The 22580-nt window shown below is 41.4% G+C and overlaps 1 gene segment (V, D, J or C); it reads right to left on the bottom strand.

Annotated features, from left to right (window-relative positions):
• Window positions 1–410: 410 nt before the first annotated feature.
• LOC118842707 overlaps window positions 411–22580 on the bottom strand; it is a 56069-nt gene continuing 33899 nt past the window's right edge. Inside the window, 2 exon segments of the V gene segment in view lie at window positions 411–769; window positions 931–1011. Coding sequence covers window positions 411–769; window positions 931–1011 — 440 coding nt within the window.

Genomic DNA, 22580 nt, shown 5'->3' with positions numbered 1-22580 from the left:
CTGAGTTGCCTCAAGAAATTTAGGGACTGTTTCATCCAGGTTGTCCATGCTGGCTCTGTTTTTAGGGCTGGGGAAAATCAGCCAGAGCTGAAAGTCCAGGCCCATTCCCCTCAGTTGGTTGTAGTTCCTCTTAAACACCAGCTCAGGGTGAGGGAATTTTGGGAGGGAGCAGAGGGCAGAGTAAAGGATGAGATCAGCTTCTGGAAGCAGTCCCCATGGGAAGGTCTGTGGTCCTTGGCTAAAGCTTACCAGGCAGAAGATTGTTTCTCTTCCCCCTTTTTCTCTCTCTTCTGAATCTTTCTACCTCAATCCTGGGACAAGTAGCTCCTGCAGCAGAGCTGAATTAGGCCCAATTCTCCCCTATGGGCAGTGGTTGCCCTGAGCCTGTGACTCTGGGGTAGCAGCTGCTCCTATATACTGAAGGATTGAGCAGCCTGAGGAGGTTTTTGTTCAGGGTTCAAACACTGTGGGAAAGAATAGGTACTATAGTGCAAACAGTGATAATCTGCAGCATCTTCAGCCTCCACAGCACTGATGGTGAAGGTAAAATCTGTCCCAGAGCCACTGCCACTGAACCGGGCAGGGACCCCAGAATGTAGGGAGGAAGCCTCATAGATCAGATGCGTGGGAGACTGTCCTGGTTTCTGCTGGTACCAGGCCATCCTACTGCCAATGCTGGAACTGGCCTTGCAGGTGATGGTGACTGTGTCTCCTAGACCCACAGACAGGGAAGTTGGGGACTGGGTCATCATACTGGCTGCCTGGGATTCTTGATGGGAAAAAGAGAAGAAAGAGATTTCAGTGAACAATTCCTTCTAGATACAGTGAATGCAGTAATTCCCCCACCCTCAGTCTATATCAGAGATGCACCTTGGAAAATTCCTTCTGTTTCTAGAGTGGTCCCAACCTATGGCTCATTGGGAGTCTTACCTTGAGGCCAGAGAAGTAGGAGCCAGAGGAGTAAGGTTGGGGAGAGCATTGTGACCCTTGCAGAGGTGGAGGCAGAGAGCTCTGAGCTCAGTGAGAAAGGTGGGAGATATTTGTATGTCAGGCTGGATTTTTGAAAGGTCCCTTGGAGATCACCATGCAGAACAATACTGGTCCAGCCTCAACTCGGGGACACAGGAGCGGTTACATGTATATGGAGGGAGTGGCCCAATTGTATTTCCTTGAAGGTGTGGCTTCCTGTGGCCTGTTTATTCCTATATTAAATGGACCTGCGCTAGGCTGGCCATGGTGGTGGCTGTGGCCAGTGGTCAATTTTGGTTAGAAAGAGGGGGAGGCCTCTCTATCTTTCCAGGAGAGATCAGATAAGTTTGGGTCTAGAGACCAAAAGTTGACATGTGTTTATTCAATGAATAGAATTAAGAAAGAACCAAAGGAGCTGAGTTAGAAAATTAAGGCTGGGGAACCAACAGATTTAAAGACAGCTAAGGACCCAGGCTTAGATGAAATGGAGATGGAGGGGACTTTGGAGATTCTTTGGTCCGTATGATAGGCAGTTTGGGGAAAACACGTCCCTTGAGTTATTGTGGGGGTAGGATATGTTTATTCTTCTCTTCTGTATTTGTTAATTGTAATAGCTCAAGAGAAAAAAAGTGTTGATGGTCTCAACCTTTCATTTTCTAGATGGGGAAACTGAGGCCAAAAGCAGTGAAATGTTTATTCAGGTGCCTTTTTCCTACTAAAGTCCATCATTTCCTTTCCCCCACTCAGAAAGTTTCCATGCCAGTCAACAGGGGGATCAAACCTGTTGCACCTGTACTATTTCCAGCCTGGTGAGACAGGCAGATCCAGTCACAAACCAATTGGAAGGGGAAGATCCTCAGGGTTTCTGGGCAGAACAGAAAGAATTGGTATTTATACTCACTCTGAGCTATCAAAACCCAAACAGTGGCAGCTTGGGCTGGGACCTATCATTGGCCAATGATTGAGAGCCAGAGTGATTTGGATTTGTCAGAGGGAAGTATCTCTATTTGAATCTGAAAGGCCTTTATCAGACTGGTTTTCCAGAACTCAGTCTCAAGCAATTTATATTCCTTTGGTCAGAGCACCCAAATGAGGAAGGGAGAGAGGAAGGGAGAGGAAGGGAGGGAGGAAGGGAGGAAAAGAGGAAGGGAGAAAGGAAGAAATGGAGGAAGGAATGCAGGAAAGAAAGAAGGAAAGAGCATTGCCCAACTGGATTTGGAACTGGGTCCCCAATGAGGCAGCTCCTCCTCTTCCTCCTCCTCCTCACAGATTGTTGTTCCTCCTTCATTCTTGAAGAGACCAATGACATCATTGACTTGCAAGTGAATTGGATTTAAGTGAGGCAGGGCTGTGCAAAGTCACCAGCCTCACTCTCTTCTCCAGATCCATTTGGATCCAGTGGCAAGACATAGATGAAGATGACTAGAAAGGGCCCTTGAGACCTGAGAAAGAGATGAAAAACTGGGACCTTGGAAAGACCTCTTTCCCATTGCATCTGGGGCCATTGCACTCACCATCTATGTCTTGTTAGTGGACTCTGATGACCCTGGAGGACAGAGTAAGGCTAATGACCAGAGACCATCCAGGCTGTCCTGGGCTGGAGCCCTGCTTCCCTCTGCTGTTCTGTGGGTTCTGCCGTTCTAGAATTGGTTCAGAGCCATTGTTTATAGGTTTTTGGAGGGACTCGGTAACGGAGCTCACTCTAGTCCCTGCTTACCAGCCGCCATCTTGGCTCTGCCCCCCTCCTTTTCCTTTTTGTTTCTTTTTTTAATCTCTTCTGGGATACAGACCTAGTAGTGATATTGCTGGGTCAAAGGGCCTGCATGGGTTTATAGTTTTTTGGACATAGTTCCAAATTTTTCTACAGAATGGTTAAATCAGTTCACAACTCCACCAACAATGCATTAAAGTCTCATTTTTCCCACATTGTCTCCAACATTTGTCATTTACCTTTTCTCTCCTATTAGCCAATCTGATAGGTATGAGGTAGAACATCAGAATTGTTTTAATTTTCATTTCTCCAATCAATAGTGAGAGTATTTTTTTTATTTGCCTATAGATAGCTTTGATTACTTCATTTGAAAACTGATCATATCTTTTTGATCATTTATCAACTGGGAAATCACTCTTATTTTTATAAATTTGACCCTGTTCTCTATATAGTTGAGAAATGAGAAAGAGAAGTATCATCAGAGAAACTTGCTTCAAAATTTTATCCACAGTTACTATTGCCAACTGCCTTTCCCTCCATCCTATTTCCCCCCATTTATTCTATTCTCTCTCATTTCACCCTGCCCCTCCTCAAAAGTGCTTTGCTTCCAACTAACCCTTCCCACAATCCACCCTCCCTTTTATTACTGCCTTCCCCCTCTCTAATTTACTTCCCTTCCTGCTTTCCTCTAGGATAAGACAGATTTCTATATCCAATTGAGTGTGTATGTCATTCCTTCTTTGAGCCAATTCTGATGAGAGTAAGGTTCACTCACTCTCCCTTACTTCTTCCCTCTTTCTCTCCACTACAAAAGCTTTTTCTTGTCTCTTTTATGTGAGATAATTTGCCTCATTTTACATCTCCCTTTCCCTTTCTCCCAGTACAATCCTCTCTTACCCCTTAGTTTTATTTTTTAGATATTATCCCTTCATTTTCAACTCATGTCTGTGCCCTCTGTATACATATACTCCTTCCAATTACCCTAATCATGAGAAAGGTCTTATGACTTACAAATATCATCTCCCCATGTAGGAATGTAACCAGTTTAACCTTATTAATTCCCTTATGATTTACCTTTCCTGTTTACCTTTTTATGTTTCTCTTGAGCCTTGTATTTGAAAGTCAAATTTTCTGTTCAGTTGTGTTCTTTCATCAAGAATGCTTGAAAGTCCTCTGTCTCACTGAATGTCTTCCCCCCCCCCCAACCCTCCAAAGTATTATATTCAGTTTTCCTGGGTAGATGATTCTTGGTTGTAATTCTAGCTCTTTTGCCCTCTAGAATGTCATATTCCAAGCCCTCCCATCCTTTAATGTAGAAGCTGCTATATCTTGTGTTATCATGACCATGGCTCCACAATGCCTGAATTGTTTCTTCTTAGCTGCTTGTAATATTTTCTCCTTGACCTGGGAACTCTAGAATTTGGTCATGGTATTCTTAGGAGTTTTCATTTTGGGATCTCTTTCAGGAGGTGATGAGCAGATTCTTCCAATTTGTATTTTACCCTCTGGTTCTAAAATATCAGGGCAGTTTTTCCTGATAATTTCTTGAAAGATGGTGCCTAGAATCATTTATTGATCATGGCTGTCAGGTAGACCAATAACTTTTAAATTCTCCCTCCTGGATCTATTTTTGAGGTCAGTTGTTTTTTCTAATGAGATATTTCACATTGTCTTCTCTTTTTTCATTCGTTTGGTTTTGTTTTATGGTTTCTTGATTTCTCATAAAATAATTAGCTTCCATTTGCTCCATTCTAATTTTTAAGGAATTATTTTCTTCATTGAGCTTTTGGACTTCCTTTTCCATTTGGCCAATTCTGCTTTTTAAGGCATTTTTTTCCTCGTTGGCTTTTTGGACTTCTTTTACCACTAGTTTGTTTTTTAAGGAGTTATTTTTTTCAGTATTTTTTGTGTCTCCTTTAGCAAGCTATTGACTCTTTTTTCATGATTTTTTTGAATCACTCTCATTTCTTTTCCCAGTTTTTCCTCTACCTCTTTTATTTTGCTTTCAAAATCCTTTTTGAGCTCTTCCATGGCCTGAGATCAATTCAAATTTTTCTTGGAGGTTTTGGAGGTAGGAGCTTTGACTTCCCTGTGTTCTTCTGAGTGTTTGTTTTGATCTTCATTCCTGGTCTTTTTGGTATTCTTTTCAAATGATTGGTGGATTCTTTCTTTACTTTGCTCTGTGGTTCTGAAAGGTCTGAACAATTTTCATTTATGATTTCTTGAAATGGAAGGTCCAGAGTTTGGTAGATCCCTACCCTGGAGTTTTATGACTACTCAAGGGCTTTGTCAGGGGAGTTCTCTACTCTTGCTGACTCTGGACACAGAGCTTTGAAGGCACCTGCTGAGTGGATCTGAGGAGTGAATGCATTTCACGCATTCTGTTCAAAGTCATGGAGATGGGTGATGGAATGTCATATTTGGGGACATTAAGAAGGCCATTCTGTCTGGAATATAGATCTCATAAAGGGAACGTTCAATAAGCCTGGAGATGTAGGTTGGTTCATGATTATGAAGGGCTTTGTGTGCCAAGCAGAGGAGTTTGTACTTGATCCTACAGGGTCACCAGCATGGTGAATGACTTTAGTTGATGTCATATGTGAACTAGTTGAAGGAATCTAGGATGTTTTACCTAAAGAAAATTCTTGGGGCAGAAGAGGCTATGATCGTATTTGAAGGTCTATCATGTGATGGAGGGATTATCTTTGTTCTTGGTTCTGGAAGGTAGAACCAGGTGGTATTTATAAAGAGGAAGATTTTGCCTTCATGTCAGGAATAACTTCTTTTAAAATTTGAGCTCTCCAGAAATACAATACATTGCTCAGAAAGTGTTGATTTATTCTCACTAGAGATCTTTTAGGCAGCTAGGTGCCACAGCGGATAGAGCACTGGGCTTGGAATCAGGAAGACTCATGTTCATGAGTTCAAGTTCAGTCTCAGACACCCTACTAGCTGTGTAACACTGGGCAAGTCATTTAACCCTGTTTGCTTCAGTTTCCTCATCTGCAAAATGAGTTGGAGATGAAAACAGTAAACCATTCTAGTATCTTTGCCAAGAAAACTCCAAATGGGGTCACCAAGAGTCAGAAATGACTGAACAACAGCAGATTTTTAAGGCTTGTGGTCACTTGCTAGTTATGTTGTAAATGGAATATATGCTGAGATCCCTTCCAACAACAAGATTTTGTGATATTGTGTAATCAGAACTCACTGGGTTGGCCATGTCCAATAGGAGATGCATTGGGAAGGTAGAAAGAGGTTTAGAAGCAGCATTCTGAGGTCCAGAAATGTAGCATGGAGTCAAGAAAAAAGCAAATAAAAAATCAGCATGCATTTATTAAATACTTACTATGTCTCAAGAACTATGCTTGCTGTTGGACTTACAAATACGAAAGTGAGACAGGTCCTGCCCTCAATGAGTTCACATTCTACTAGGGGGATATGAAACATTTAAGTGAAGCAAGTACAAGGTAAACCCAAAAGAAAGAGAAAGTGATTTGGGAAGAGGGGAACAAACAACTCAGGGAGTAAGAAATATCTAAGAGAGTGGAAAGGAGGGAGGGGGAAGAGAAACATAGAGAGAGACAGAGAGAGACAGAGAGACAGAGATAATAATAATAGCTAGTATTTATATAGTGCATTAAAGTTTGCATAGTATTTACAAAATATCTCATTTGATCCTTGCAACAACCCTATGAAGTGGGTGCTACTATTATCACCATCTTACAGATGAGGAAAGAGGCTGAGAGGTCAGAGAAACACAACTAGCAAGTCACTGAGGCAGAAGTTAAACCAGGATAGGTCTTCCCGACTCGAGGTCCTGTGTTCTAGCTAGTAAATATCTGAGGCCAGATTTGAACTCAGGAAGATGATTGCCACCCTCAGGAACACCTACTCTTCCAAGGGTATATATACTGGGAGCCCACCTGCGTGATGGTCTTTGGTCTAAGAAGGAGATGGCCAAATGACCATCCTTAAAAGCCTTATTAATAAAAAGATTAAATTACCCAGAAACTATGTTTCTCAAACTTTTTAGACATCACACGTCTATGACTTAGTTATAGTTCAAATTTTTTGGTTATGAAATAGAAAATCATCAACAAATATGACAATTTCCATATTCAAAGAAAGTCAGAAAAAATTGGGATTATATATGGAACTTCAGATCAACTATATATAACTTGTTCCTTTTAATCTACATTATATTTAATGTGGTAGGATCAACATTGCTGTTTGTGTTCTCCTCTTATTCTCCCTCTATTCTCTTCTCCGTAGTTTAAAAATATTTTGCTGATGCTACCACTCCCCTCACTCCCTCCTTTTTTTAACATCCATTTTGCTCCCTCCTCTTATTCTCTACCTCCCCACAACTCACACAAAACTATAGTCAAGCAAAACAAGTTTGTGTTGTCATTCTAGCGTCTGGAAATATATCTCCTAAACCTTTGTGAAGAGGCAGGAGATCTGTTTCGTTATGAGTCTTCTAGAGTTGTGTTTAGTAATTATAGAATTGTGAGTTTCTAGATTAGATTTCATTTATATTATTTTGTATTTATTATATATTATATTTGTTTATATTTTATAGATTATAGAGTTCTTAAATCTTTCAATGTTTTCCTTTCATTGTTATGGTCATTAATATCTAAATAATTATCCTGGTTCTTATCACTTCACTCTGTTCATTCAAGTCTTCTCATGTTTCTCTGAATTGGTTTCTTACATCATTTCTCATGGTCCTGTAATATTCCATTCTATTCATATGCTACAATTTGTTCTGAACCAAAGGACTCACAATTTGTTAGTGGTTCTTTGGCAGTCAACAATCAGGAAGTCAGTAAGCATACTATGTGCCAGGCCCTAGGGATACAAAGAAAAGGGAAAACAGAGCTCCCCACCTCAAGGTACCACATGATATATGGTGTAAATGGAAAGTGCTCTCAGAGGAAAGGCACTAACATGGGGGCGTGGGGGCGAGTGGCACCAGGAAGCTGAGATTTGAGCTGTCTTGAAGGAAGCCGGGAAGTGGAGGTGAGGAAGGAGATTCTAGAGTCAGACAGGCTTGAAAGTTCAGGCAGTGAGTGAAGAAACTGGAAGAGGGATGAACATGAGCTTCCTGGACCTGTGAACAGTGGCTCTGATCCAGAGACCATGGACAAAGCAGCTGCTCCCCTGAGCCTAAAGCAACTGGAGAAGTTCCTTTTTGGAGCAGGAATATTGTATGAGACACCAGCTTTGAAAGAGCAAACAGGAATAATCTGAGGGAGAAATGTGCCCCAGACCCACTGCCACTGAACCAGGCATGGACCCATCTGCAGGATGGAAGCCTTTTAGCATAGCAGTTTAGGAGACTGCTCTCCTTCATCCCCCACCCTGCTTTTTCTTTTTTTTTCTTTTTCTGGAACCAGTATAAAAAATTGTTAATGTTCTCCTTGGCCATGTAGGTGATGATGAGACTCCTTCTCAATCATAAATTATTCAGGCTGAAAAGATCTTGGAGATCAAAGATATGCTCTTCCTGAGGGCAAAGACTATTTGAATTTTGCTTATATACCCAACACCTCATGTGATTCCTGGTACATAGGGGTTGCTTAAGAAATCCTTGATGATTGCTTGGTTGATTTCTTTAGCCCAGTCCTCTTCACTTCACAGATGAAGAAACTGAGGACAAGCTTGCTATCAGACATAGGGAGTCTCCCCTGCTAGTAATGAGCTACCCGACACAAGATTGCAGAAACTGCTGGATGCAGGACTAAGATTTTTTACTTTTTTTGCCTTTTACTGGGCAGAAACATGTATGCTCCCCAGGGGTTTCCTGGAGAATCAGAAACTTTGTGCTTTTTACTTTGGAGCTGGTCTTGGCTGTGGACACGGAGTGAATCTTCTGCCTGCTCTGAAGAGCAGGGTGGTTTTTGTTCTAGTGCACATCACTATGGCTCTGATGACCAAGCTGTAGTCACTGCCACTTCCACTGCCAAGGAACCAGGCAGGGACACCTGAGGCCAGATTTTCAGTTTTGTAGATAAGAATTTTTACAGGTTGTCTGGGCTTGACTTGGTACCAACTGACTTCTTTGTTCACATTGACACTGGCCCTGCAGGTGATTGTGGCTCTCTCTCCTGGAAACAGGGACAGGGGAACTGGAGTCTGTGTCATTGAGTAGGCTCCCTCTGCTGCTAAATGACAGAAAATGATAAATGTGTTGAATCAGAGACCACATGCAGGTTGAGTGATGGCCATCCCCTCTCCCTGATGACATTCACCCATTTGACAAAGAATCTGTTAAATTTGGGCCTTATATATTACCCAGAAAGCCAGGATCCAGAGGAACTGAGCATGAGTTCTCAAGTTGGCAGTGGACCACAGATTAGGACTGATCACTGAATCAGAGAGGGAGGCATTTATAGGCCAGCAGAGGAAGGAATATGCAAAAAGGATGAGCAAAAAAAGGACATCAACTTCCTCCTGAATGGTTGCCACAGTGTGGCTAGATATCTATCCCTAAAATCTGAACTACTGACCCTGTCAGTCAAGGACATGAAGGGGATACCCTCTGGGGCATCCTCGAACATTTCCAAGATGGGGTCCTCAGGGAGAATCAGAGAGAATTTTTGTTTTCTTGCTCTGAAACTGGGTTGTTCCTCAGTGCCTCATCTCTTTTCCTCGTCCCAAGAGATGAACTTTAGAATTAAAGAGAAAAACAAACAAACCAACAGACCTGTGATCTCATTGATTCAGGCAACTCCAGTGAAGAAACTCCTATGTAGACCAACACTTGCTCTGTAACTCACCTGGTTTTTCCTGATGATTAATGAACCCCATATAAGCTGAACAATTCACCTTCTGTGAGAGCATTCCAAGCAGCTTAGTGGGTGTCAAATATAAATATGGGGTCACATGTGAGCTTCAGAGGTCAGGGCTCTGTAAAATCCCTTCTTAAAGTGGCAGAATATGGAATTAATGGTTGTAGAAGTTGGTGGAACAGCTATTTTTGTAAGCCCCATATAGTGATTACTAGTAGGCTCTTAGAACCTCCAAACTTTGTACCCTGCTCTGCTTTTATGCTCTTGGAATTTAAAAGGTGTTAGGTAGGAGTGTTAATGATTCATTCTTTGAGAGCTACCTGGTCCAACCTCCCTTTGGGTGGAAGATGGTGTAATAAGGCCGTCCCCCACATTTACCATGGGAGTGCCATGTATAACTTGAAGGAAGGCAGGAATTGATACATCTCTAGCATGTCTCCCCCTATTCTTCTTCAAGGGGGACCTTAATTTCTTCCAGAAGGGGAAGCAAAAGTTTGGGGCTGGAGGCCAGTTGGTCTTTTCTTCTCAGAGAGAGGGGGTATCAGGCTAGAATTATATCTATCTGACCCCTTAAATATTATTAGTCTGGGGAGGTAGTTTTCAGGTTTTAGCTGGTCTCCATTCCTTAATGAAAAAAGGAGGAATCCCCAACTCTCTATCTGAGGCTTGACATCTTTCCCACTGAATATCAGGTTCATAATGGACACACCCAGAGCAAATAGCAAAGAAACCCTTTTATCCAAATCAACAGCAAAACAGAAGTCAAAGAAAGTATACATATGAGAATACAGATACCAGACAATACAGAGTGTGAAAGACATCTCTGATTGGAAGTGATATATCTCAGCCCCAGTTCTCACCCAAGGGGAAAATTCCTTGAGGTCTCTAGTATAGCAAGTTGGGGATGGGGACATGATGGAGATTTCCAGCTCCTTGAGTTGGAATCGTTCATCTTCTGTCTTGAAGCTTGAAGCCAGAAAACCACTGAAAAGAGTGAAGAGACTGAAGAGAGTGGATCTCTCTTCTCTCCTGCTTCTAACTAACTGACCTAATCCTCATGGAGGTATAGAAATTGATCTCCACCAAAAAGGAGAGTAATCCCATATGAATGGGCTTTGGGGCTTGGGTTACATGGAAAACTACTTGTCAGGTTTGTTGTAGAGGGGACTTTTATCCAAGCACATGTTGGAATAGGTGGCCTCTGAGGTTCTCTTCCAAATCTTAGATTCTGGATTTTTGTTGCTATTAGTGTGTGTGTGTGTGTGTGTGTGTGTGTGTGTGTGTGTGGTGGTAGGAAAATGGGAACGAGAGGATGAGGTCACTGGGAACATCTAGGGGTCATGGGAAGAAAGGGGTAGTGTAGGTCATGGAGGATTATACTTGGTCTTCTTGGCTCCAGTAGAACTAAGACCCATGGCTGTAGGATGGTGCCATGTAAATAGCTCTGACACTGAAGTCACAGGACCCAGACGAATCACTACCCTGTGTGACTTTGGGCAAGTCACTTAACAATCCTGGGCCTCAGTTTCCTCATCTGAAGAATGTAGGGGTTCAAGATCTGTGATGTTATGAAGATGACTGTGGTGAAGTGTCAGGGGACAGGAGGTGGCACAATTGCTCCCATGCTGCTCTCATTTGCCATTGAAAAGTTGTCTTTAAACAAAGATATATTAATATCTTTGTTGGCGTATTTAGTTGGCATATTATTAAATCCTGGCTAATGGCTTCTTGGTCAATCCTTATCTGGGGATTCCTACAAGCATCAGTTCATCTGTCTCTAATGGAGAAAGTTTCCCTTTGATTCATTCAGGTTGCGAAGCCAGGTGCCACAGAGGCAAATGACTCAACTGGGATTCTGTGGAGAAGGGCTCTCATGGTCCGGGACTCCAAGGCCACATCCAATAGCTCCTTTCAAACATTGTCTTTCATTCTTTTATTGACATATATTGCATGCCATTCTCATTGTATATCCTTATTATCCCTCTTCTACTCCAAGCCATGAATCCTGGAGAATGAAGTCAAGTGGGCCTTAGGAAGCATTGCTAACAATAAGGCTAGTGGAGGTAATGGAATTCCCCCTGAGCTATTTAAAATCCAAAACAGTGATGCTGTTAAAGTGCTGCATTCCATACGCCAGCAAGTTTGGAAAACTCAACAGTGGTCACTGGATTAGAAAAGATTAATTTACATCCCAGTCTTAAAGAAGGGCAATGCCAAGAAAGGTTCAAGTTAGGATTGTGCTCATTTCACATGCCATCAGGGTTATATTTAGGATTGCATATATAACCATTAGGGTTATATATGCAAGGTAGGCTTTAGTAATATGTGCACTGAGAATTACCAGAAGTACAGGCTGCTTTTCTTAGAGGCAGAGAAACTAGAGACCAAATTGCCAACATTTGCTGGATGTTGAAGTAACCAAGGGAGCTCCAGAAAAACATCTACTTCTGCTTCATTGATGACACTAAAGCCTTTGACTGTATGGATCACAAGAAAATGTGGCAATCCTCAGAGAGATGGGAGTACCACATCATTTTACTTGTCTTCTGAGAAACTTCTATGTGGGCCAAGAAGCAACAGTTAGAACCAAATATGAAACAACCGATTGATAAGGAGCATGACAAGGCTATATATTGTCATTTTATTTATTTAACTTATATGCAAAGTACATCATGCAAAATGCCAGGCTAGATGAATCAAAAGCTGGAATTAAGGTTGCCAGGAGAAATATCAACAATCTTAAATAGGCAGATGATACCACTCTGATAGCAGAAAGTGGAGAAGAATTAAGAAGTCTCTTGATAAGGGTAAAAGAGAAGAGTCTAAAAGCTGGCTTGAAGCTTAACATCTAAAAAACCCCTAAAATCATGGCAACTGGTCTCATAACTTCTTGGCAAATAGAGGGAGAAGAAATGGAAGCAGTGTCAGATTTTATATCCTTGATCTCAAATATCACTGCAGGAAGGGATTGCAGCCATGAAATTAAAAGACACTTGCTCCTTGGAAGGAAAGCTATGGCAAATCTGGATAGCGTACTAAAAAGCAGAGACACCACCTTGGCAACAAAGGTCTGTAGAGTCAAAGTTATGGGTTTTCTAGTAGTAATGTATGGCTGTGAGAGTTGGACTATAAGGAAAGCTGAGTGTTGCAGAACTGTGATGCTGGAGAAGACTTTTAAGAGATCCTTGGACAGCAAGGTGATCAAATCAGTCAATACTTAAATTAATTCAAATTAGTCTTTGGAAGGACAGGTACTGAAGTGGAAGCTTCAATACTTTGGCCACATAATGAAAAGACAGGACTCATTAGGAAAGATCCTGATGTTGGGAAAGATTGAAGGCGAAAGGAGAAAAGGATGACAGAAGATGAGATGGATAGATGGTGTTATGGAAGCAATGAATAGGAGCTTGGACAGACTTCAGGAGATGGTGGAGGATAGAAGGGCCTGGTGTGCTATGGTCCATAAGGTAATGAAGAGTCAGACACGACTGAACAACAACAAGACTCCAAGCCTGGGATCCTTTCCTAATGGAAAATCTTGTGGTGCTGAGTGCTTTGTATGTGCTGGGACATTGGCTTCTGACTGTCTGATAGGCTTCTTAGTTGGACCCTGGGTATGGTGTTGAGACATCGGATGTAGAATTTGAGAGATGGGCATGGGATACTGAGGTAATCACTTAACCTCTGAGTGCTCTAGGCAACTATTTAAGACTCTAAGTTATAGAGAAGGTGCCATCCATCACTGGTAGAAAGAGTTTTCTCACCCGGGAGTTCTCTATTCCAAGGAAATCAATGGGTCTAGTCCCTACTATTCAGTTTACCATCTAACTAGATTTGAGTGTTTGTTAAGTATTTGGCCACTAGATGGCACTCATGTTCCTTTCTTTGAGAATCTATTTCCTTTCAAGCCCCCAGCTCAGGAGAGTGAATCTTCTTCCCTGTCTTAGTCTGTTTCCTGGGCGGAATTGTTTATGACTTTCTGTTCTCAGAAAGGCAATGAAGAGAGAATGGAAAACCACTTCCTCTTATCCAGCAATTAGTAATGAAATAAAGGATGGTAAAGTCCTACTTGGAAGCCTCATCATGTCACTGAAGTGTCACCACCTCTGGCAGGTCCTAACCAGATGGGATAGATCATAGGACTATGGGGCACTGGCCATTGGATGAAGGCAACTGATGTGAGGCATACCACATCATACATATACTTCACCAACTGGGTGAGGATCAGCCATGCCCTTTGTGGCTGATAAAAGCAAGCTGGCCCCTCTTTGCTAAAATTCAGTTTTTGAGGGCAATCTCAGTTACTGGGACTCACTCTTTACCTCTTCCCTTGAATCTCTTCAAAAGTGAAGCAAAGGATAGGAGAATTTCTCATCTTCTTTCCCCTGCAACCAGAAGCAGTAGTGGCAACTTGTGAAAGAAATACATGGCCATGGGTGAAATGCATTTTGCATGAAGCTTTGAGAGGGGAATTCAAGGCACTGCTTCCTGAAATTCAACTTTTTGGGTGGAGGAAGGGGGGATTCTGAATTCTCTGGACAGCATGATCATAGGATCTAGCCTTCAGTAGAGAAAGGAGATTTCTGGGGCTGCACCAGCTTTGAGAGTTGCTCATATGTTGCATTATATGAAACTCCAAGGAGTTTCTGAGTATGAGCCTTCTTGGTACTAGATTTCCTAGAGAAAATATTGCCTGTTGCATCCTACTTCCTGGAGAAGAAAGAACATAGTCTTCATGGTTCCTAGGCTGTCTCCTGTTTGGATCTCAAAGGCAGATAAAGGTGTCTACATTTTCTAAAAAAAGTATAGCAATACCTGAGCCAATGATTTCAGCTGAGCCAGAATATGGAAACACTGGAAACTATAGCCAGGTAGTGTCTCCTGGGGGGCAAAATCTGGAAAATCCAGCTGAGACTAGACACTAAAGTCAATGGGATAGTGTGAAGACATTAGGGGCCTTGCAACCTTGTGTCATCAGAATTATGAAGTGCTCCTCTTTGTGTATACCTTTGTCATACAAATTCCCCACATATATGCCTCTTAAAGCCTAATCTCTATATGTATACACTTTCTCTGCTGATGCTTGGTGTTATTTGTGGCAGAGTATGCTCCAAGTTTATGGGGGAGGTATTTTATAGCTACTTTTTTTACTATGTCATTTCAGTAAATGCCTTTGCGGTGAGCTAGTTGTATAATCTGGCTGACTGTTGAAAAGTAAACACATTGGTGGGGACTTGTGAGCTATAGTTTTAGGGATAAGCCCATGGATTACCTTGAGTATGAGTTGGGATGCTGCCTCTGGGTTGCTACACTGTGGGTGCTGATGGAGTCTTTCCATATTGAATACTTTCACATTGCAGGGATCCACAAGAGAAAAATAAATATTTTTTTTCCTTCTTTTGTTTTTAGATTGTAGTGAGACAGTACAAATACAGCTTTTCTCGTTTCAGATGCAAATGTGGCAGAGGGAAATGAGTTCTGGATTTAAAGTCAGCAAAAAAGCAGGTTTGGATCATATCTCTGACCTTTACTAACTTTGTGATCGTGGGTAAATGAGAGACAGAGAGAGCAGAGAGACAGAGACTAACAGAAAGAGAGAGAGAGAGAGAGAGAGAGAGAGAGAGAGAGAGAGAGAGAGAGAGACAGAGACACAGAGACAGAAAGAGACAGAGAGAGACAGAGAGAGAGAGATGGAGACAGAGACAGAGAGACACAGACAGGCAGAGAGAGAGAGACTCAGAGAGAATGACTACTTTCCCTATGACCAAGGGCAATTCCCCTTTCAAGAGTCTTTCACTCCTGGATCTGACCACTGCTCAGATGGTTAATTTGCAGGGGCAAGGTGGCATATCTAGAAATATTATGATGTAAAAACAAAGCCCCCAATGAAACTTTCCAAAAGAAAATTGGAAATGTACATTCTCCTCTCCGCCACATGGAACTTTTTTCAAAATAAGCCATGTCTATCATAGATAAGAAGAGTATAAACAAATCCGTCACAACAAACTAAGAGCATATGCATATCATGAGCACTAAAAAATGCAGAATTCCAGTACAGATAATCCACTTCAGAACTGAGAAAATGTCAGCTAAAATGGCTTTTGTTTGTTGTTCAGCCATGTCTGACGCTCTGTGATCCCTTTGGGGTTTTCTTGACAAAGATACTGGAGTGGTTTGCCATTTCCTTCTCCAACTCATTTTGCAGATGAGGAAACTGAGGCAAATAGGGTTAGGTGACTTGCCCAGGGTCACATGATTAATAATTGTCTGTGGCCAGATTTGAACTCAGAAAGATGAATCTTTATGACTTCAGGCCCAGCACTCTGTGCACTATGGTGCCACCTAGCTGCTGGCTGGCTAGTTATAAATAAAATAAAGGAGTTGTAAGAAGACTAATTAGTCTTCTTAGTAGGCAACTAAGTAGTAGGCAACACTATCTAAGGAGCCATAAGGCAGCTCAAAGGGTAAATAGAAGGTCTGTAAATCCAGAGATTTGGAGCAAGGTGAGGTTTCCTGAAGCTTATCCAGTCTAATGCCTTCATTTCATAGGTGAAGATACTAAAGAGAGTGGAGGAGGAATCACATACTCCAACCTCACACAGCTAGAGAGTCACAGAATTAGGATCTGAACACTCCTTTTACACGACCCTAGAGGTGCGCCTGATTCAGTCAATCACAAGATGTGTTTGATGTGGTCTCCTCCGTCTTCATCCAACATACAAAAGCTCCGTGTTCCTTTCAAATTGAGAAAGGGATTGTCCATGCACTGTGAGGAAATTCTAGAGGAAATTCCTTCAGACCTAATTTACTCTGTGGATCAGTGGGTGTGACAAACCCTCTCCCTTACACTAATAATCTATGATGAATTTATCCAGAAATTCACAGCCTGATGTGCTACTTTGGGATAGATGGGATTTCAATATCACATTGACATAAATTTCAATTTTGAACTAATGAAATAGCCATGATCAGAATCATTTCAAAGGTCCCTTCCACTTTGAAATCTATAGTCCAGTGTTCCAATTTACATTCAATTTAAAATTTAAATCTGCCAAATCAGTATTTCACAAATTCTCGACCATAAGGAATTTGAATGGATAAATCCCAAATTGAAAAGATACAGAAAAAATTTAAAACCATGAATTTTCCCAAGTCATCCTCTCATTTGAAATAATTCTAATTATTAAAATAAAATGTAAGATGCAGAAAAAATGAAAACCAGAAAAACTAAATACATAAAAAAGTTTAGAAAAAGCAATGACATTTGTGAAACTATGCTCTGATCTAAAAGAAGATTTGTTCCATGTAGGGAGAAGGAATTCTTTGCATAGACAAACTCACATTCTGACCCATAAATTTATCTTCCATCACCATCAATTTAAGGGCTGAAATTTATAGTCCCTTGTTGACTAAGCATAAGAAGATGAGTTGGCCGAAACTTTACAATAGAAAATTTTATAGTAATAGTTCACATTTGTAGGGCATTTAAAGGTCTATGGAGTACTTTACATGGATTATCTTCTTTGTTTCTCATGCCCACCTGTTAGATAAGTAGTGAAATTATCATTACTCCCATTTTATAGATGGGAAAACTGAAGCTCTGAGAGGTTAAGAACTTGCCTACCATTAAGTACTTGAGGTGGGATTTGAACCCAGGCCTTTTGATTCTAGGCCCAGGGCTCTATATGCTATAACACATGCTTCTCCAATCTCTGAACTTCAAGGGCCCCATTCAAGTAGATAACAGGATCCAAAATACCAATAGTTTGGAATTTTGTTAAGGAATTTCTCATTCAGCTTATCCTGTTTACAACTTGTTTCTACATGGATACTTGTATGTTGTCTCCCCAGTTAGATTGGAAGTTCCTTGAGGGCAGGGACTGCTTTTGCCTTTCTTTGTATCTCCAGTGCATAGCATAGGGCCTGGCACATGGTAGGCATTTAATAAATATTTTTGGGATGTTGCCAGTTTTTGAAGTTGCCAGATTTCCTATCATTTCTTCCTCCCCCTCTCCAACAAAACAAAATACAAGCGCACACTCAGAAGTCAAATGTTTTTTCCTCCAAGAATTATGGCATCAGAAACTTGTTAAAGAAAGAAACAATACTTTTCAAACTATGTTAGACCCTAGGTTGTGAGTCTGAGGGTCTAGGAGTATGACGTTGCCGTCTGTAGTGATAGAGAAAGCTGGAGGTGGAAGTTTAGGGGGAAAGATAATGAGTTTGTTTTTGGACATGTTGAGTTCAAGATGTGTACTGGACATCCAGTTAGAGATGTCTGAAAGACAGTTGGAGGTCAAGGAGAATGAAGATAGAGACAAGGCGTAGGGTTTGTCAATTAAGAGGTCATTGGTAGCATTAGGAAAAGAAGTTTCACTAGAATGATACGGTCAGAAGCCAGATTGTAATGGGTTAAGAAGAGAGTGAGAGGAGAGAAAACGGAGGCACCTAGTGTAGACGGCCTTTTCAAGGAGTTTAGTCACAAAAGTACAGAAGAGAAATAGGATGATAGTTAGCAGGGGTGGATGGATCAAGGGAAGGTTTTTTCAGGATAGGGGAGATATGGACGTGTTTGTAGGGAAACAGCCAGCAGAGAGGGAGAGACTGAAAAATGAAAGAGTGGGGATGAGAGAGGACATAATATGTTGGAGGAGACAGGATAGAATTGGGTCACTTGCATAGGTAGAGGGGTTAGCCTTGGTAAGGAGTAATGTGAGACAGAGGTGAAGGAGGAGAGAGTGGCAGAAGGCATGTGAGTGATATGAGATGAGGAGGAGGAGGGGAGAAGAGGGAGTTCACAGTGAATGGCCTCAATATTTTCTGTAAAGTATGGAATAAGGTTCACAGCTGAGAGGGTGGAGGGACAGGGAGGCATGGGAGTTTTGAGGACGGAAGGTTTGGTAGGGCCATTGAGTGTGCTGATGAGTAGGATTGCCTAGCAACAGTGAGGGCCCAGAAACAAATTATTTGGGACCAGGAATCTAAGCAGTTGTTCATTAAGACAGTCTTATATCTGGAATTGGGGGAAAGAAGAATAAAGGTGTTCTCAATAGTAGTCATTTCCACATAGAGATGTGGAGCATAGAGAATCTTCTTCACTGCATCCTCCCCCTGGGCAGCTGAAATCTTTTGGGCTTTAGCCCAGAGACTCCTGGGTTTTAAGCAGACAGATTCCTTTTCCTCATCTTCACTCTCCACAAGAGGGACCAGGGTAGCAGCTCCCAGGGCCTGAATACTCCTCTGATTATCTGTAACAGCATTCTCATTACTGTCCACTGGTGTCAACTTGATTTGTTCTGGATCCTGATTCGGGTGTTGGTAGGAATAGTCCATTGGATCAAACCCCGAGCCTTTAGGCTCTTCCTCAGGATTTTTACAATTCTGGTCACCAGGATCCTCTGTGGGTTTTTGATGCTGCCCCAGATTCTCATTCTGGTTTGGGAAAATTCACTTAGGCCTCATCTTATCTTCCCCCAGAACCACTGCTAGAATATTCTGAGTCTTCTGGTTGAACCCACACCCTGACCTCTGAAACCAGTATTCTCCAATATTCTTGATTTAATAATTAGAGTTCCACTCATTACAGCTCGTATTTACCAGTGGTCATATCACCATCACCATCACCATCACCATCACCATCACCATCACCATCACCATCACCACCACCACCATCATCCTAATCGTCCTCATGACCATCACCATCATCACCTTCTTTTTCTCTTTCCTTTTACTTCCTACTACTCTTCTTCCTTTTCTTCTTCCTCTTTCTCCTTCTCCTCTTCCTTCTCTTTCTTCTTCATAATAATAATAACCATGACTATCACCACCACCAACAATAGCTGGCAATTCTATAGCCCTTTAAGGCTCGCAAAATGCTTCACATACATTATCTCATTTAATCCTTACTCTGAGGATCGAGGTATCTTGTGAAATAGGTGCTACTTCTTTCCCCACTTTACAGATAAGAAATGAAAGGCTGAGACAGATGACATGTTTTGCCTCCCAGTCACAGAGCTAGTGAGTATTTGACAGAGAATTTGAACTCAGGTCTTCCTGTTTCTAAGTCCAGCACTCTATCAACCATACCACCTTGGGGCCGACATTTTGCTGTTTTTGTAGCTATTTCTTAGCTAGCCCACATCTTTCACTGCCTTGCTTTATAGCCTGATTTTCTTTGTCAAAGTGTGTTACAACTCTTCATAAGCTATAGAGCTCCCAATCCCACTTCTCTTTATTTCTACTCTCAACATTTTATCTTTTTCCAGTTATTTTCAATATTTCCATTAGTCAGCTTCATTTCTCAACCCTTCTGGACTAGCTAACATACAGCATAGCTTGCTGTGATTTTTGTTAAATAGACTTTCTAACTCCTGTATACTCAATTCCTGGGTGAAGGGAGGCAAAGATGGTTTTTTTGGTGCAAGGACAAGAATAAACTTCACCTTTTAATAGTTCCAGGTAGGTAAATGGTGCAGTGGATAGAGAACCAGACCTGGAGTCAGGAAGACCTGAGTTAAAATCCAGCCTCAGACACTTATTAGTCACTAACTTGTGTTTGCTCAGTTTCCCCATCTGTACAATGAGCTGGAGAACGAAATGGCAAACCACTTTAGTATCTTTGCCAAGAAAATCCCAAATGGGGTCATGAAGAGCTGAACACAACTGAAACGACTCAATAATAACAACAACTTTAATAGTTCTAAGATAGACCGTGATTTTCCCATTGTGCTATGGGAAATTTTCATCCCTAGTATAGAAGTATTATTGTTAATATTAAATATTGAACATTTACTCAAGCATTTTTTGCAACAAAGCTTATAGCAACTCACAAAACCTCCCAGGATCTTCTCAAATAACTCCAAGAAGGTGGGCAATCAATCCAATTCTTTCCTGCCCATGATGCCACATTGTTGCTCCCCAATTCTTCCTTGGTTGTGAGTTTCCTAGATTTGGAAATAAAAGAAAGGAAACCTGGATTTGTCTAAGGACTTTAGTGAGGCTATACAACTTTGGCTATAAACCATAGAAAATAAGCTTGGTGATTTTACTTTCACAACATTTCTGGCATCCATTCCTTTCTCTTCACTCCCATGGCCACCTGTACATCATTCTTAAAGGCTATCTAGCTTGAAACTTCACTAAGATTTTTGGTATATTCTACATTTTGTGTTTGCCTTTCTATGTATGTATTACCTCCATCCAATGGAATACAAGTTCTTTGGGGGCAGAGACTATTTTGTTTTCATCTTTGCATTTCCAGGGTCTAGCACAGTGTTCGGCACATAGTTGGTGCTTAATAAATACTAGTTGAATAAATGAATAAATAAATGAATGAATGAATACTCCAACCTCTCTTCCACTGAGATCATACTCAGAAAGGTACTACTCTCTCTTGCAATCTCTGTAATCCTCAAAGATGTCATGCTTCCTTTGTCTCTCTAACATTCTATCAAACATGGCCCCTGACATCTGACATCTTTTGTTGTTTATTCTCACTATAATATCATTGACATATACTGGCATACTTCTACAAGAACTCAGCCCAATCTCCACAGAGTAAACTAACTCTGTCATCCCAGTAATGATCTTATTGCTCTTACACATCAGTGGTTCACTGGTTACCCTGACTTTCCTCTCTAGTTACCATCTTATGACTCTCTTCCCGTTCTCAACCAAACTCCTAGAAAAAGCTTTCAGTTATCACTGTCTCCCTTCATTTTTCCCCCTCTCACTTCTAAGATCTTGGTAATCTGGCTTCTGACCTCATTACTCAAAGAAAGCTGCTCTCTCCAAAGTAAACAGTGATGTCTTCATTGCCAAATCTGATGATCCTTTCTCAGTCCCCAACTTTTTGATCTCTCTGTTGCATTTGACTCTGTTCACTTCCTTTTCCTCCTAAATATTCTCTCCTCCATGGGATCTCCTAACACTGTTCTTTTTTGGTTTACCTTTACTTGTCTCATTGCTCCTTCTTAACGTCCTTTGCTGGGTCATCATCCATATCATGCCCCTTACTATGGATGAACTCGAAGGCTCTCTTCACAGTTCCATTTTCTTTTCTTTTCTTTATACACTGTCTTATTTAGTAGCTTCATTAACTTCCATGTCTTTAATGATCATTTCTATTAAGGTGACAGCAAGACCTATTTTCCAACCCATCTCTTAAGCTCTTGTTTCACATCAATAACTGACTCACAGAAATTTTGAACTGGATTCCAACAGATATGTCAAACTCAACATATCTAAAGCAGAACTCGTTATCTTCTCCCCCAAGCCCACTCCTCCTCTAAACTTACCTATTTCTATTAAAGGCATCATGACCTTTCTAGTTACTCAAGTTCACAACCTTGGAACCATCCCCTACCTTTCACTTTCATCACCTCACATATCCATCAGTTGCCAAATCTTGTAATTTCTGCCTCCATAACCTCTCTGACATCTGTTCCCTTCTATTCACTCACCTTTCACCATCTTTCACTTGGAGTATTAAAATAACCTCCTTATTGTCCTCCCTATTTCAAGTCTCTTTTCCCTTCAATCCATGTGCCGCACAGATGCCTTAAGCATTGATTTGATCATGGTACTGTTCTCAATGATGTCCAAAGGCTTAAAGTCTTTCACAACCTGACCCCGACTCGTATTACCAGCTTATTATGCATTACTCCCCTTCAGACTCACTGTTTTCCAGTCAAGTGAATTTTTTTTAACCATCCCTTATACGTAGCACTCCAATTTCTTTTTCAATGCCTCTGCACTGGCTGGCCTTCGTGCTAAGAATGCACTCCTTCAGCTCTGCCTCTTAGAGTCCTTTAGGGCTCAGCCCAAGTGCCACTTTCTATATGTGGCTTTTCTTGACTTCTCTCTCTCTATCTCGGCATCCAGTGCTCTCCCCACCCCAAATAACTCTGTATCTCTTTTTCAACCTATTTTGTATATATGAATTCTATGTGTAAATTGTCTTACCTAATAGAAGATAAGCTTCTTTAGGTTTCATTTTCCCAGAGCCAACCACAGTGCCTTTTGGAATCAAAAGGCACATAGTAGGCACTTAATAAATGTTTGTTAGTTGTTGGTTTGACAGCACCCCTTGTGGATATCCC

Source organism: Trichosurus vulpecula, chromosome 3 (assembly GCF_011100635.1).
Source record: "Trichosurus vulpecula isolate mTriVul1 chromosome 3, mTriVul1.pri, whole genome shotgun sequence".
NCBI classification, from domain to species: domain Eukaryota; kingdom Metazoa; phylum Chordata; class Mammalia; order Diprotodontia; family Phalangeridae; genus Trichosurus; species Trichosurus vulpecula.
This window is presented reverse-complemented; position numbering and strand designations above follow the sequence as displayed.